The following is a 13034-nucleotide window of genomic DNA, read 5'->3' on the forward strand; positions in this document are numbered from 1 at the left end:
AGGCCATAAGTGCTTTATATTGTATTATGTTTTATCTAAACAATCTTGTATGTAAGTATAACAATTCCACTTTAGAGATGAAGAACCAAGCTCACAGATGTGCTGTAACTTGGTGAGAACACATAGCTAATAAAAGTAACAGTGGAATCCAGGTCTGTCTGACACCAAAGCCTTTGCTCTGCTTTACCATATTGCTTCCCAGAAGGCTGAATATCATAAATTTACTTCCCAGAGAGATGGCAAAAGGGAGAGCAAAACAGCATAGGATGAGTGATTCCCAGACAAAAAGGAAACAAATTAATGAAATTTGGGAAAACACAAATGAGAGTATTAATTAATTTTAAGGTTAAAATATCTATTCAGATTTATTGAAGAAAAAAGATAAATATGCGTACAGCATGGAATAGAAAAACATGCCCTGAAAGAACTCCAGTTCTGAAAAAGGTGGAATACTAGTGACCCACTGCAAACACTACAAAACTATGGAATGTAGTTGCACTCTTTTCCCTTCTCTCCCCAAACCTGTGTCAGGGCACTAGACAGCCCTATCGTTTCTTTCTTTAATGTGTCTTTTGGGTCCACTTTAAGGTCTTTATTTTAAATGTCATTACCTACGTAAACCCTTTTCTCATCTCAAAGCTAAATTACTGAAGTCACCTAAACTGGTCTCCTTGTCCACATCTTTGAATCCACCCTGAACACTGGTGCCATTCTAACACCACTCAATCTCTTTGGTGTCCCTAAAAAAGGAAAAGGAATTTGGTTCTAGAATTTAAAGTCCCTCTAGCTCTGAAGATATAAGAATTATTTTCATCATGTCACGTCCTGTGATAGTGCCAGTATCTTGCCAATATCAAGTTTAAATTTTGTGCCTTTATAGTCAAGTTACTATTGTACTTGTGTTGGGAGTCCCCAGGACCATCCCCAGGCTTGGTGGTTGGCTAGGACTCACAGGACTTGGGGTACAGTTGTACTCATGACTATGATTTATTACAGCAAAAGGATACAAAGGGGGAAAAGCACACTGGGCAAGGTCCAGAGGAAACCAGGTGTAAGATTCCAAGGGTCCTCTCCCAGCGGAGACACACAGGACACACTTAACAATGAACTGCAGCAATGCACGTGAACAATACCTTAGAGACTCACTGCTCAGGGGGCCGGATCACACCTTCCTAGTACAGACCAAAATTCCAGACCCCCACAAGGAAATTAGGTGTTCAGCATAAACCACACTGTCTGCACCAACAGTTCATGCACAAAAGGCCACTCATCAGAGACTCATAGGGACCCACCAAATCTAAGTTCCCAGACAACAGCCCAGTGCCAACCTTGCAAGCAAGTCCGTCTAAGGACAGAAGTCTCAGGCCTGCTATGTTACCTATTCTCTGCACGCTACCTATTCCTATATTTACTACTCTGTGTAGGCTCTTGTTCAAACCTTCCTGTGATTATACCATTTTTCCTTTCCATCTATCCAAATCCAAGCCTGGAGGACCACTTCTCCTCTGCAGTGCTCTGTCAGCTTCTCCTGCTACTCCTCTCCCCTTCCTCTGAACTCCTATTTCACCTGATGATGTACCATCGCGGCTTATTCATTCTAGAGCACATGGATTCCTCTTGTACTACGGTGACTCATCAGGGTTGAAAAAGACACAGGCTCCCCAAAACTAATGACTAAATATACAACAAACTCAGCGTCAAGAGGCGCATCTATCCTGGGAACAGTCTCCAGCACAAGAACAGGGGTCAGTCAACCGCAGCACTCAACCAGAGACACCTGGGAGTGCAAGGCTTCATTTTCTGTGTGAACCTCTACAGAACCCAAGTTACTACCCACATGACTTTTCAAGTATAGGGCTAGAGATTAGCAAATTCTGAAAACATGGTTTAAAGAAAAACCCTAGTTCTCTCTGGACATTAGCATTTTACTATTTCAAAACCTAATATTTACTCAGCAAATACATCAAGCATGGATCTTCTCATAGGTTTTTAGCTACAAGGATATTTAATGTGTTATTGTTTTTAATAACAGAAAAATGTAAACAATTAATACACCTAATAGGAAATTAAATGAACTATAATATATTCATACAGAATGCCATTCGTTGATTTTTAATGTACATACTGATTCAACATATATTTAAACATTTATGTTTACCACACACTGCTTTTCTTAATTACAAAAAAATTTACATACTTTATCCTATGTAAAAATATTTATATATGGAGAAAAAGCAGAAATATATACATAAAAATGTTAACAATGCTTATCTCTATAAGTGAAATTAAGAGCGATTTCTTAAAAGAAAGAAAAATACCATATGATATCACTTATATGTGGACAAATGAACACATCTACAAAACAGAAACAGAATCACAGACACAGACAGTAGACTTGTGGTTGCCAAGGGGGAGGGGAAATGGAGGAGGGAAGGACTGGGAGTTGGGGTTAGCAGAGGCAAACTATTATATGTAGGATGGATAAACAACAAGGTCCTATTGTATAGCACAGGGAACTATATTCAGTATCCTATGATAAACCACAACAGAAAAGAATATAAAAAGGAATGTATATATATATATATATATATATATAACTAAATCACTTTGCTGTACAGCAGAAATTAACACAACATTGTAAATCAACTATACTTCAATAAATTTTTTAAAGTGATTTCTTATTTTCTTTTTGTTAGTATTTTAAAATTTTTCCACAGTGAACATATTGCACAATTAACATTTTGTAATGTTAACTAGTGAGATATCTAATATCAAGTGTGGGAAACACTTATTACAGAGTTCTTTATTACATTGAATTTGCTAATATCATGAATCAATCTTATATCCTTTGAGATTTAACACTTAATGCGAGTGTTAAATACCAGCCTTTTAAATACCAGATTTATTTCTTAATACCAGCATTAATAAAGGAATCATTATTTACTACGTGGCTCCAACAATTCAACCAGCAGTGAATGGCAGCACACTTAAGAATAATGTTCTGGTTATCATGTGACTAATTCACAGAACATTTTGAACAAAGTAAGTTATTTTCATAGAGCAACTCCATAAAAATGATATTCTTTAAGACTGCTGGCTTTCAGCTATCAGGGTTACCTGCCCACGATAATTTAATGTTCCAAGTAATTTTATTCCCCATAGACAATCATAATTTTGATCTTTATGTGCATCACTATTGAATGCAACCTTAAGAGCAGCAAGAAAACAGGTATATCCCATTCCATGGTTCTCTAGAAAAAGAATACCTATTCTTAGCTTAGGATATGCTCTTACCTTAGCAAAAAGGTGATCCCTATATTGTTGTTGAGTAACAAAATTTTTATAACATACTACACAAGCAAAAGAACTGATGAAAGGTCCATGCAGTGTAATTGTTGGATCACATGGAGAGTGATCAAACCTACTCAGCAAAAGAGAGGTAACATTAGAAAATCTGACATTCTAGGGGCAGAACTATGTTGCTTCATTTGTTAAGCTAGACACACACACACACACACACACACACATTCAGGACTTTACACTTTTCTACTGAAATATTAATGTTCTTTATATTCAAGAAATATCAAGTGGTTCCCATATGCCATGCAATCTCTTCAAACAGTGACCAACAGCTTTACATTTCATAAAAGTACCCAAGATCCAATAAAATGGATTTAAGCATGTCTTGCCAAACTGGTAAACGTCCAGTTTGAAAACTGTACAGCCATCATCTGTTCCTTCTTGCTTTATTTACCATAAAACTCAATTATTTACAATTATTTACAATTAAATTACAATTATTTAATTGTAAATGAACCACTGGAATAATAATCTCATGTCAAGATTTCTGGCACACACCTATTTCCTAAAAATGACTTTTAATCCTTTTAATGTCATTTTAACCATTTAACAAATTTGTGTCATTTAAAACTGCCTCAGAGACTTCTAAAAAATACTTAAAATATAGTTATCTGTAGAATGCTGAAGTCCCTCCAGAAGGCTCTAAGAGTAAGGTAAGGCGTAAGTAGGGTGAGACATCTGTAAAAGAGAAGGCTTACAGCTCCAAACTCTCAATTCCCATCTCTAAACTATGAGAAGGGGAGACTGAAGATAAGACTATTTAATGCCTTTAATATTGCCTTCCCTTGATATTTACTTTCTCAAGCTCTACTATTCAAAAATCCAGTAATAAGATGGATTTCATAAATAGAACATTTATTGTTAACTTTGGTACATTTGGTTTGCCTTTAGCATTTATTTTGTAATGCCATACTAGCTTTCTTTAGGTTAGCCCAAATATCTGTAAGTGCTTTGTGTCTCTTCAAATTTGCTAAATGCTGGATTTTCTAATGGACTGCATTTCTCTAAAACTGATCCAAATGCATATCAATGCAAAAAGTCTGGTTAGAATTTTATGAGACATATTAGGACTGAATATCACTAAAATAATCTGATTTCAAGCCTTCCAGGAAGCCTAAGAAATGTAAATTAGAAAAAATTATAATAGCACAGAACAATGAGTTTGGAATATAAAGCTATAATCACAATGGCAGAGGTGCATCACGCTTTCATTTCATCTTCAGCATCCACTATTCTGAATATCACACTTACCTTTTCAAATGTCCTAAGAGAAGGTGCCCATTATCAAACTGCTTGTTACAGTGCATTATGGGACATGATATTGGTTTCCCAGACACTCGTATTTGGCCTCCTCTTCGGAATGAACCTTTTGTTCCAGAATTAATAGTGCCTGTTTTGAGTCCTGCATCATTGGAATATAAATTCTTAAGTTTCTATTTCAGATACTTGTCCTTTGGACTGGTAATCAGAATTATGAAAAAACAATGAAAAACATGTGCAGCATCAACTGGGTGATCCTACTTGTAATTAGGTGTTTACAAACTTTCTTATAAAAGATATAACAATCTATAAGTAAATAGCTATTTGGGACAAGGGAAGCCATTAACATCCCCAAGTAACATTACCTGAGGAAAAAAACTGTTCCCTTAAGTTCAACAGACAGGAAACATCAAAGATGGAATATATTAGAAAACCAGTTGCTCTACAGAACCCCTATTCCTGCCTCCCTTCTTATCATTTATACAAGTTGGCCAAGATTTTTTCTTCTAATTCTTATTTTCTCTTTTAACTATCTTAAACACATCGTAAGGTTTAGTTATATTATAGAGGACCTGGGTTCTATGAATATTATGTCAAACAATGTAACTGGGAGGGCAGGAAGGAGTGAAGAGGACAGAGAGACAAGGAGAATGCCTTAATTATCCCCTTTATCCTGGCCCATTCTTCATCCCTTTTCTTTCTTTATAATCTTGGTCTTGATAGTCACATAACTTTCTAGACTTAGCCAAATTTTCTTCCCAGGCAAACTCCCAATACATGTTACACAATGAAAAATTTAGAGTTATGTTGTATAAACAAAGAACTGTAAAAACTGCCAGGAGGATTCTAATACATACTCTAGATAGTTTGATTATTATCTTTTATTATTATTTCTTATAAACTGATTCAAATACCTTGAATACTTCATACAACAAAAAGCTGTGTATTTATCTTTATGGCAATTTCTACAAAGCCCCTAAGCATTTAACTAGAATAAATGTTATTCCTTTAACATCATCTAGTTAAGATCCCCAAATGGTTATATATGTTGAAGGTTTCAATGCTTTTCTGCTGTTTATGGGGGAAATGCCTCTATTAAATGCTGCCAAAATGCTTATAAATGTGTTCTACCAATAAACAACGACTAACATAGCATTAATCGTATTAAAAGAGGCATTAACAACAATATACTTTTTTATCTTTAATTTTTTAATGCAGTCAGAATTATAATAAATTTTATTTACTGTCCATCCACATTCCAGGTGTTGCCTATTAAAACCTTTATTTAGCCAAACAGGTTTTGGATAAAAATCAAAGTGGAGAAAACAAGTCAGAAAGAAAATAAGCTTTATCTATGGAAAGGCAAAATACAGAGAGATTTAAACAGCTCTTTTCTTTAAATAGTACAGAGTGTTGTTTTTAAATTACTAAGTATTCAAATGTATGGAAACTGGCCTAACTATAAAAGTCTATAAAAAATAAAAGATGGATTTCCAGTTTGAATAATTATAAAGTACTCAAACTACTTCTAATCAAAGAACTGAATTATAATGGTTGGATACTTTCGAACAGATTGAACAAGTCCATTAATGCTACTGAGAAGTAGAATCTCACTTTTTATAATTGACAAGAACAATGCCATCTCTATTCTCCCCAGCTTTCCTCTCCTCAAAGATCTGAGCATTCTCTGAAGCCCATGTGTAAACGGCACCACACCAAGTATAGCCCAATGCTAAGGCAGCTGTGCTAGCAAAAGACCCCAGACTTCAGTGTTACAGAGTGGCAGGGACCTAGCAAAAAGATAAAACAATCACATAAAAAGAGCATAACTAAAGACCTTAACTCAAGGCACAAGCTTATCAGCCACCAATGAACCAGGTGTCACCTGAAGTGATATACTGATACAATACAACATCTTGCAAAGAATCCTAAAGACACAGCTAAGTGACTCATTTGTTCCCAGAAATATCTTAGGAACAAGATACTCAAGATGCTCATGAATTCAATTTACAATGAATTAAAATATTCTGACAAACTGGAGGCCAGGGATTAGGCCTAAAGGGACATATTACTGGCCCAGCAATCATTCTAGACAAGACTTGAAATTGTTAGATTCATATGAGATGAACAATTTTTACAAGAGATCTTGTAGATTGAGCCTTGTAGTTCTATCCCATTTTCCTATCAAAATCACGTAGGAATCTTCCCAAATCTACAGATGCCCTAGAATTATCTCTAGAGGTAAGGCCCAGACATGTGTATTTAAGTCTCCAGGTGATTCTGATGCAGCTAAGGACCATATTTCTAAGTATTTTTTCTAAAGTATGTCTGGAAAGCCAAACAATTCTTTTCTTTAGTTGAATGACAGTCACATTTGGTACCCAAGTTCTAGGCTTCTTTTCTGTGTTCATATGCAAATGCTTACAGCCACTCTTGTATAATATTCAACCAAAACTTATTGGACATCTCTATGGTGAGCCTTCTTTTTAGGCACTGACACTAAAAAGGATTAATAAGCTTTAGTCTCTGTCCCCACGGAGCATATAAATCTGGTAAAAGACACAGACACGTAAACTTATCAATGCAACATAACAGGGTAGAAACTATTTGAGAGAAATGAATAAAGCACTGTGGGATCAAAGACAGCTGAACAACCAAACTTATGCAGACTAAATAAACCTAGTAACCTCTAGTATTGAATGTTATCTGTAGGCCTAACCCCAAAGGCAACTAAGAAGAGAAAAAGAGGAAAGGGTATTTAAAAAGGAGGATGGGGCAAGGTGGGAGTGTGCCAGGAACAAACACATTGGGAGATAAGAACAAAATACAGTTTCAGGGAGTGGCCAAGTGTTAAAATATCTACAAATTATTGGAATTATTTTTAAAGTGGCAATTTGATTCTATTCAAAGAAAAGCCCTCTGAAAACTATAGAATAAGATAGATACCTAGGTTCAAAGTCGAGCACTGCATACATAGATATTTCTAAGACTTTTTGTAATTAAACTTTCTGCTGGATTAAATCCACAGCTAAGGTTTCTGTGGATATCCCAAGTCTTTAAGGGCTCAGTGGGTCTTCTACACAAGCTAGAAAAGTTGCCATGGTGGCTCTTAAATATTCTACCAAATTATCTGGTAGGAGGAAAACACTGCACAGTGACTCTTCCAGGAATTTCAGGTCTGCAAAGAGTTAGCAATGAAGAAGCTACCCACTGCTTTAGATGAGCCTCCCACATGGACATTTCCTTAACAAAATATCTACACAGGCTGCACTGACAAATAAATAAATAAGTAAATGCTAATCCTTTCCATCTCAGCTTAAATTCCACTTCCTTAGAGAAGCCTGACCTCAAGTAACCTGTTACACGCCCTCCCATAGAGGGTAATAACTAGGAGACATATGAATGAATAAATGATCAGCTCAAGGATTACTTATACTCAAAATACACTTTTGCCAAAATAGGAAGACAATTGGTAAAGTAGGCCTTCTGTTAAGTATTACTGAACTAAATTTCAATACTTTATATACTTATTAGCAACTGAATAAAACAGACACAATGCTTTAAGGCTTTAGAGAAGCTTGGTAATCTTTTTTTTTTTTTTTTTTTTTTGCAGTACGCGAGCCTCTCACTGTTGTGGCCTCTCCCGTTGCCGAGCACAGGCTCCGGACGCGCAGGCTCAGCGGCCATGGCTCACGGGCCCAGCCGCTCCGCGGCACGTGGGATCTTCCCGGACGGGGCACGAACCCGTGTCCCCTGCAACGGCAGGTGGACTCTCAACCACCGCGCCACCAGGGAAGCCCAAAGCTTGGTAATCTTGTGTTCCACTCTGATCTCTAAAGAATACCTACCTGGCATTTTTAACCATTGGTCCACACACAGTCTCGCTGCTTCTGTATCAGAATGTCCTCGAATAAATTCCAATTCTTGTAACCCATGAGCATGTTGAAAGTCTATTTTTTCCTAAAGATATTAAGAAAAAACTCAATTAACCTATGGTTACTAATCCGGTTTCCTTAAGAAAATGATTTTGTCACAACAGCGATCAGAAAATATTGATTACCCTTTATTCCTGTAACTCCACACCTAGAACTCTATCTTAAAGAAGTGAGTCAAACCAAAGGTTCATGCTCTACAATGTTGATCCCAATGTCATCTACATTTGCACAAAGTTTGCAACAAATTAATCTCCAACAATAGGGTACCATTTAAGTAAACTGTGGTGTGTACATTTCATGCAAGTCATTAGAAACACTAACAAAACTTTTTCATTGAAGCGGAAATATACTTTTGATATCAAGTGGGTCACCAAATAGTATTAAACAAATAAGACCAAATATAAACACAGATTATTTCAAGCTATATGTAACTCTATCTGCAGAAAGGGAAAAGGCAGAGAATAAATATGATAAATGTCAATGGCTATCTCTGGAATGGAAACATGAATGATTATTTTCATCTTTAACATTTTATACATTTTCCTTCAAATTTTCCATATATAGTCTGACGTATACAGAAGCCTATTAAATATTTGTTCAGTGAAGAGTATAAGAGCAGACACACATTAGTACTTAAAATGTGCCAGTATAAAGCATCTATTGCATCTAGATCAAAGGTTGGCAAACTTTTTCCATAAAAGACCACAGTGTAAATATTTTAGGCTTTGCAGCCCATATAGTCTCTTTTGCAACTACTCAACTCTGCTGCTGCGGCATGAAAGCAGCCATAGATAATATGTAAACAAATGGGCATGGCTATGTTCCAATAAAATTTTATTTATAAAAACAGGCAGTGGGCCAGTGCCAACCACTAAACTAGATGCTTTAGACTGTTACAGTCTCTAAATCTTTCTAGTTACATCATTGATAAGTCTATTTGCATAATCTAATCATGCTGTATTTAACAAGTAACACTTATTAATCACTTACCACATGCCAGGTACTATTCTAAAAGCATCTTAGATCTAATTCTCACAATAACTCTGTAAGATTGGTACTATTATTGTTCCCATCTTATGATGGGAAATCTGAGGCACATGAAGGTCAAATAAATTGCACAAGGATAAATAACAATGCCAGGATTTAAACTCTCGTTCTCCAATCTGATTCTAGAATCCATTCACTTCACCAGTACAGTAAGTCCCCTACACACGAACCTTCAAGATGCGAGCTTTCAAAGATACGAATGTGTGTTTGCATGTCCAGTCAAGTAAGTTAGTTCACGTGTCTGGCGTACATTGTCACATGCGTGCATACTCTACAACTGGTTGTGATTTTGTGTACTTTACAGTATTGTATAGAGTACGGTAGTACAGTATCTGTATTTCAAGCCCAGGATCTCCTCCAGTCAGTAACTCTTCGCCTGTTCACTCGATGCCAGTCCCTGTATGCCAGCTGTTGTACTGTACTACTGTACTTTTCAAGGTACTGTACTGTAAGATTTTAAATGTTTTCTTTATATTTTGTGTTTGTTTCTTACATATTATTTGTGTGAAAAGTATTATAAATCTATTACAGTACAGTATTATATAGCCGATTGTGTTAGTTGGGTACATAGGCTAACTTTGTTGGACTTACGAACAAATTGGACTTATGAATGTGCTATCAGAATGGAACTCATTCATAAGTAGGGGACTTACTGTCTCAAAAAGGTTGTTAAAAAGAAATCACAAATCCACAAACGCTGGATTTGCAAGAAATAGACCAGAATATTGAATGACCTACTTATCACTATAACAGGATCTTCTATCAGCAAGGGTAAGTAGGGGGACAGGGAGATTCAAGATTTTACTCTGAAAAAAATCTTCTACACAACTTTGTTCTAAGTATGGCCATAGAATAATAATTTTCCAAAGATGTTAATATGTATTATATACATTAAAAAAATTCTCTGTAATTAAATTAAATATAGACCACTGGTTTCAATACAGAGTTCAAAAGGTCCCTTCTGTGTAGGACTTCCAAAATCTTAAAGTGCTAACACACATGTGATTTTCCTTACAGTGAATACACAGTATCCCAACTTGATAAGTCACCAAATTACTTTTTTTTTTTTTTTTTCTCAAAGTGTATCCTATAGGATCAGTGCTCTGGATAACATGCCATGGGAAACAAAATTAATTTATCCAAAGAAAGTAATATGGCAAGCCTCTGGTAGACTATAAAGACATTTTCTTATGTACAAAATTAAACCATCTATCAGAGTTCCTTACAAAAATCTTTTAAAAAAAACCCACCTTAAATTAAATAAATATAATTGAGATTAAATATTACTATATGCCAGCCAATAGCCTACTTATTTTAAACTACTGCCAGTAATTAAAAATAAGCAGCCTTTTTAAAAAGAAAGTTCTCTGGCATTTCTTACAATAGAATTTGAACTCTGTGGCCATACATAGTCAATGCTCAAAAAACATTTGCTGGCTAAAATCACCCCCAAATTAGTCACCCTTTTCCTGTCACCCAGCTATTTCTACACAGGTTAGGGTGTATACAATCCCTTCATGCAAGTCATCTTAACTCCTGGAATATCAACAAGCAAAGCTGGTAACTGATCAACTAGTCAAGCACAACACATTATCTCTGAAAGTGATTTATCCAGTGAAGATTTTAACAAATTTTCTTTAAAACCTTTCCATCACAAAAGATGGACAATCCACTTTAACAGTGAGACACCAACAATTCACAAAGGCCTAGAAGAGTTGGAAGACATTTTCTACTATATTTTTAGTCACAGTTAACACCTACTAAAATTCTGCAAGAATTAGTTTTACTCTAGTTTCATTATCTTCCTTTCGGGTAGTTTTGTTTTCTTTTTGTTTTCTGTCATCTAGTTTTAAAAAACAAGTTATATATAAGGAGAATCAGACAAGAAAAAAAAGTCATGAATAGATAGCAAAAAATGAGCTAAAGTATCTGTGTGAGTCAGTTTCTTTCTTAGAAAAGAATGAAATCTAGATAAATTTATTCTTTACAACTGGATAAACAAGAATTTCAAAGTTTAAAAAAACTTTCTCAAATGCTAAGGTAAAGTCTTTAATACAATGAATGAACATTTACATGGGTAAAAGCTGAAACTACCCTTGAGAAAAACCCTACTTGTCATAGTGACTAACAGATTCTGAACTCATCTCAAATGCTTTATTACCTATGTGGTGTTAACACATCTGTAACATCTGATCTGGGAAAAGAAGTGAGCATACTGAGGAAATGGGCAGAAAAGGGAGACAACTTGCAAACCACTCCTATCTCAAAGAGACTTTGCCCATGACCCATAAAGAACACACTTAACATAGTCTGGGGAAAGAATCTTCCTTAAAATTGTATAGTGTTTTTGTTGTCATTTGTTTCTATGTATTTTTTAATTTCTTCTTTGATTTCTTCAGTGATCTCTTGGTTACTTAGTAGTGCACTGTTTGGCCTCTATGTATTTCTGTTTTTTACAGTTTATTCTTCTGTAATTAATTTCCAATATCAAAGCGTTGTGGTCAGAAAAGATGCCTGATACAATTTCAACTTTCTTAAATTTTCTAAGGCTTGATTTGTGACCTAAGATGTGATCCATCCTGGAGAATGTTCTGTGTGCACTTGAGAAGAAAGTGTATTCCACAACTTTCAGGTGGAATGTCCTATAAATAATAATTGAATCTAGCTTGTCTACTGTGTCATTTAAAGCTTGTGTTTCCTTATTTATTTTCTGTTTGGATGATCTGTCCATTGGTGTAAGTGGGGTGTTAAAGTCCCCGACTATTCTTGTGTTACTGTTGATTTCCCCTTTTACGGTTGTTAGCATTTGCCTTATGTATTGAGGTGCTCCTATGTTGGGTGCATAAATATTGATAATTGTTATTTTCTTCTTGGACTGATTCCTTGATCATTATGTAGTGTCCTTCCTTATCTCCTGTAACAGTCTTTATTTTAAAGTCTACTTTATCTGACATGAGTATTGCTACTCCAGCTTTCTTTTGATTTCCATTTGCATGGAATATCTTTTCCCACTCCTTTACTTTCAGGCTGTGTATGTCCCTAGGTCTGAAGTGGGTCTCTTGTAGACAGCATATATATGGGTCTTGTTTTTGTATACATTCAGCCAGTCTGTGTCTTTTGGTTGGGGAACTTAATCCATTTACATTCAAGGTTATGATCGATATGTAGGTTCCTATTACCATTTTTTTAATTGTTTGGGGTTTGTTTTTGTGGGTCTTTTTCTTCTCTTGTGCTTCCCACCTAGAGAAGTTCCAAGTAGCACTTGTTGTAAAGCTTGTTTGGTGGTGCTGAATTCTCTTCCTTTTGCTTGTCTGTAAAGCTTTTGGCTTCTCTGTTGTATCTGAATGATATCCTTGCTGGGTAAAGTAATCTTGGTTGTAGGTCTTTTTCTTTCATCACTTTAAGTATATCCTGCCACTCCCTTCTGGCCTA

The 13034-nt window shown here is 35.6% G+C and overlaps 1 protein-coding gene across 2 annotated transcripts in view; it reads right to left on the minus strand.

Annotated features, from left to right (window-relative positions):
* The window catches only part of ZNF451 (zinc finger protein 451), an 87214-nt gene that overhangs the window by 40444 nt on the left and 33736 nt on the right, over positions 1-13034 (minus strand). For both annotated transcript variants that reach the window (XM_059078124.2, XM_067005893.1), the window contains exons 5-7: positions 8469-8580; positions 4612-4762; positions 3295-3421 (exon numbers count right to left, since the gene is read on the minus strand). In XM_059078124.2, coding sequence (XP_058934107.1) covers positions 3295-3421; positions 4612-4762; positions 8469-8580 — 390 coding nt within the window. The remainder of the gene's footprint in view (positions 1-3294; positions 3422-4611; positions 4763-8468; positions 8581-13034) is intronic.

The sequence above is a fragment of the Kogia breviceps genome, chromosome 10, assembly GCF_026419965.1.
Source record: "Kogia breviceps isolate mKogBre1 chromosome 10, mKogBre1 haplotype 1, whole genome shotgun sequence".
Classification (NCBI taxonomy): Eukaryota; Metazoa; Chordata; class Mammalia; order Artiodactyla; family Physeteridae; genus Kogia; species Kogia breviceps.